Source organism: Galeopterus variegatus, unplaced genomic scaffold (assembly GCF_000696425.1).
Source record: "Galeopterus variegatus unplaced genomic scaffold, G_variegatus-3.0.2 Scaffold6977, whole genome shotgun sequence".
NCBI classification, from domain to species: domain Eukaryota; kingdom Metazoa; phylum Chordata; class Mammalia; order Dermoptera; family Cynocephalidae; genus Galeopterus; species Galeopterus variegatus.
The window spans coordinates 84,086-86,678 of record NW_007733088.1 but is presented as its reverse complement, the minus strand read 5'-3'; the positions used below and the strand labels follow the sequence as shown (position 1 = coordinate 86,678).

The 2,593-nt window shown below is 40.2% G+C and overlaps 1 protein-coding gene across 1 annotated transcript in view; it reads left to right on the top strand.

Annotated features, from left to right (window-relative positions):
• Positions 1–2,593, top strand: part of LONRF2 (LON peptidase N-terminal domain and ring finger 2) — a gene marked incomplete at its 5' end in the record, with an annotated part of 42,455 nt that overhangs the window by 24,743 nt on the left and 15,119 nt on the right. The window contains 1 exon segment of the mRNA XM_008591511.1: positions 2,139–2,300. Within this exon segment, the coding sequence (XP_008589733.1) occupies positions 2,139–2,300 (162 nt within the window).

Sequence of the window (2,593 nt, the reverse complement as noted above, 5' to 3'; positions counted from 1 at the left end):
GGCTGTCTTCTTTTTCTTCTGATCCATAAAATAAGACTACTAATATATGCCCTAATTACCTGCCAGAGATTAAACTCACTGAATGTATTTTGTGTAGAATAGTTGGGTTTTTTTAAAAAACAAATTTACAGTAAAATTCATTTTCTTAATCTGACATGGGAAGATGAAATATTATATTTGAGTGAATTCTTAAATAATTGTAACTTTTTATTTTACTGCCAAAACTTGTTAAAATAAGTAGTTACAGTTGAAACCTTTGCAAAACATTTTATGTGCATACTTGCTCATTAAATCGTGTGCACACTGAATCTTTCTGAATTATTGAGGGTTCTCATTGGGCATACCAGTTATTGTGCTGTGTGCTGTGTGTTGTGGTGGTGGACACTTCCCGAGTCTACGTAGCAGTCTCCTCTGGGGGTTCCTGTGTAGTCCTCCCGTGTTTGCTGTCTCTCCCTGCTAGCAGAAGCATGTGCCCTGCTGCTTTGTTGTACACAGGCTGGCCTGGGCCAGAGGGCTGTGGAGGGCACTCCTGTTCTCATGAGAGTAAAATGCACATGTGTGTAACCACTGTTGGTAGCCCAGGCCTTCCATTTCAATGTTGCCTTGTGGGGGCCCGTGTGAAGAAGTGATACCTGGAGGTTGGCACCAGAACATAAGCTCCTTAAGGACAGAGACTTTATCTGTTTTGTTTTCACTGTATTTTCAGGGACCGTAACACACTAGAGACTCTAGAAATCTTTGTTGAATGCATGGATGAATGGTTATGTGCAAGCTATGCATAGATTTCCAATGTTCCAAAAGGTAGAATATAATAAAATAAAATAAAATCCACAATCATAATTTGATCTTTCTTCAAGGCAGAAGTCTTAGACTTCCTCACAAGTACTATTGTAAGCATGAATCATCAGTTATGTATGTATCTACAGAAATCTTAGTTAGCATAATGCCAAGTAAAACAAATTTTATTGTAGTACTCTTCAATGAAAGGATACTATAAACTAATAGTTTATCAAATATCTATGTCATCAGTAGTGACAATTATGGGCAATTTTGTGAATTAAGTACTGGCTTGTTTCTACCAGTTACTCTGTTACAACAGTTCTCAAACATAATCATTTCCAAATGTTGAGCTCCTAGTTCTCAGTCACAGCAATACTTTAGCCTGTTTCATACCAGCAAAGGGGAAACTTGGCCATATCTCTAGGACTCACCCAGATGTAAGTGTGTTAGAAATATGTGGAGCCATCCTGAACCCAGAAATGCAGCAAGTTACCAAAGAAAGAGCTGAGCATTGCAGCCTGCCAGGGATGGGGTCCCAGCTGTGCCATGGTGGCTCTGCACTGGTCCCTTGACCTTTGAGACCCAACTTTATTCATGTAGGGTAGGGGACACCTACACTGTATCACTGTCTTAAGGCCTAACCTAATTTCTGTGATGCTCCTGCCATCGTACTGCATGTATATTAGAACATTAGTGGAAAAGAGCTATGATTTGCTAGTACATATGCCTGCAGTGAAACAATGCAAAGTGTACACAGACACATGCGTTTACACACACGGTACTAGTTCTTCAGCTGCATTATGACCCTTCAGCCCGTTGATCCTGGCAGTTTTCTGTTGAGTCCACCTACCTTCCCTTCACATCCAGCTTCAATCCCTGCATCCCTCACTCCTTTCCACAATCCAAGTAAAGTCAGCTGTTTGCCTTTTACATGAATCCTTTTAAGTAACTCAGCAAAGCTAGAGGAGACCCACAAAACTGGGAAGACTGGAAATTGTGGTTAACGACTTTCCTCTATTAGCTTCAATTTTTCACCATCCAAGAAGATGGTTTCATATTTCTCTTCTCTCCCACCCTGTCCTACTTTGATTCCTGTTCCCTCACTGACATTGTGACACTTGATGGAGAGTGTAGATGTGTCAGGACTAGACTTGCCTCGTCCCTCCTCCAGGTGAACACCTTCTCCTGTCCCTTTCTCACCGTGGAGGAGCTGCCTGTCCCTGTTCCAGGCTGAGCCACTGTCCTTGTCTCCTCAGAGATTTCACCCCACCTCCTTGTTGACCTTTCAGCCTGGGTAGCTTTGTCCTTTAGAATTAATTACCGTATGGTATCACTTAACATTTTATTTTTTGTTACAGTTGTTGGCAAGCAGAAATTTTAATATAACTATTCTGGCTGAAGAATTAATATTTCGATATCTGTCGGATGAATTGTCCGATAGGAAGAGAATTTATGATGAAGAAATGATGGAGCTATCAAAGTACGTGCTCATGCCGCTGTGTGCACTTGGCCTTGAGTTTAAGTTAAAGAAGAACATCCTTCTTAACCTCAGGTTTCCCTCAGCTTTTTATTCTTGGATTTGCAAATTTAATTGCAAGAAGTTATGAAAGATATTTCAAAAGTGTGTTTTAACAAAATTATGTAGTTCTTTTTTGCATCAGATATTGAACATTTTCAGAATTGAAGAGACTATTTAGAAACAGAAGTAGGAGGCGAATATAAAACCAGAAGGGAAAGTAATACCCAGGGTCGCAGCTCACACCAGTCTTGAGAGTTGCTTTTCATCTTTTAAAGTGGGTAAAGTTTTGTGTTA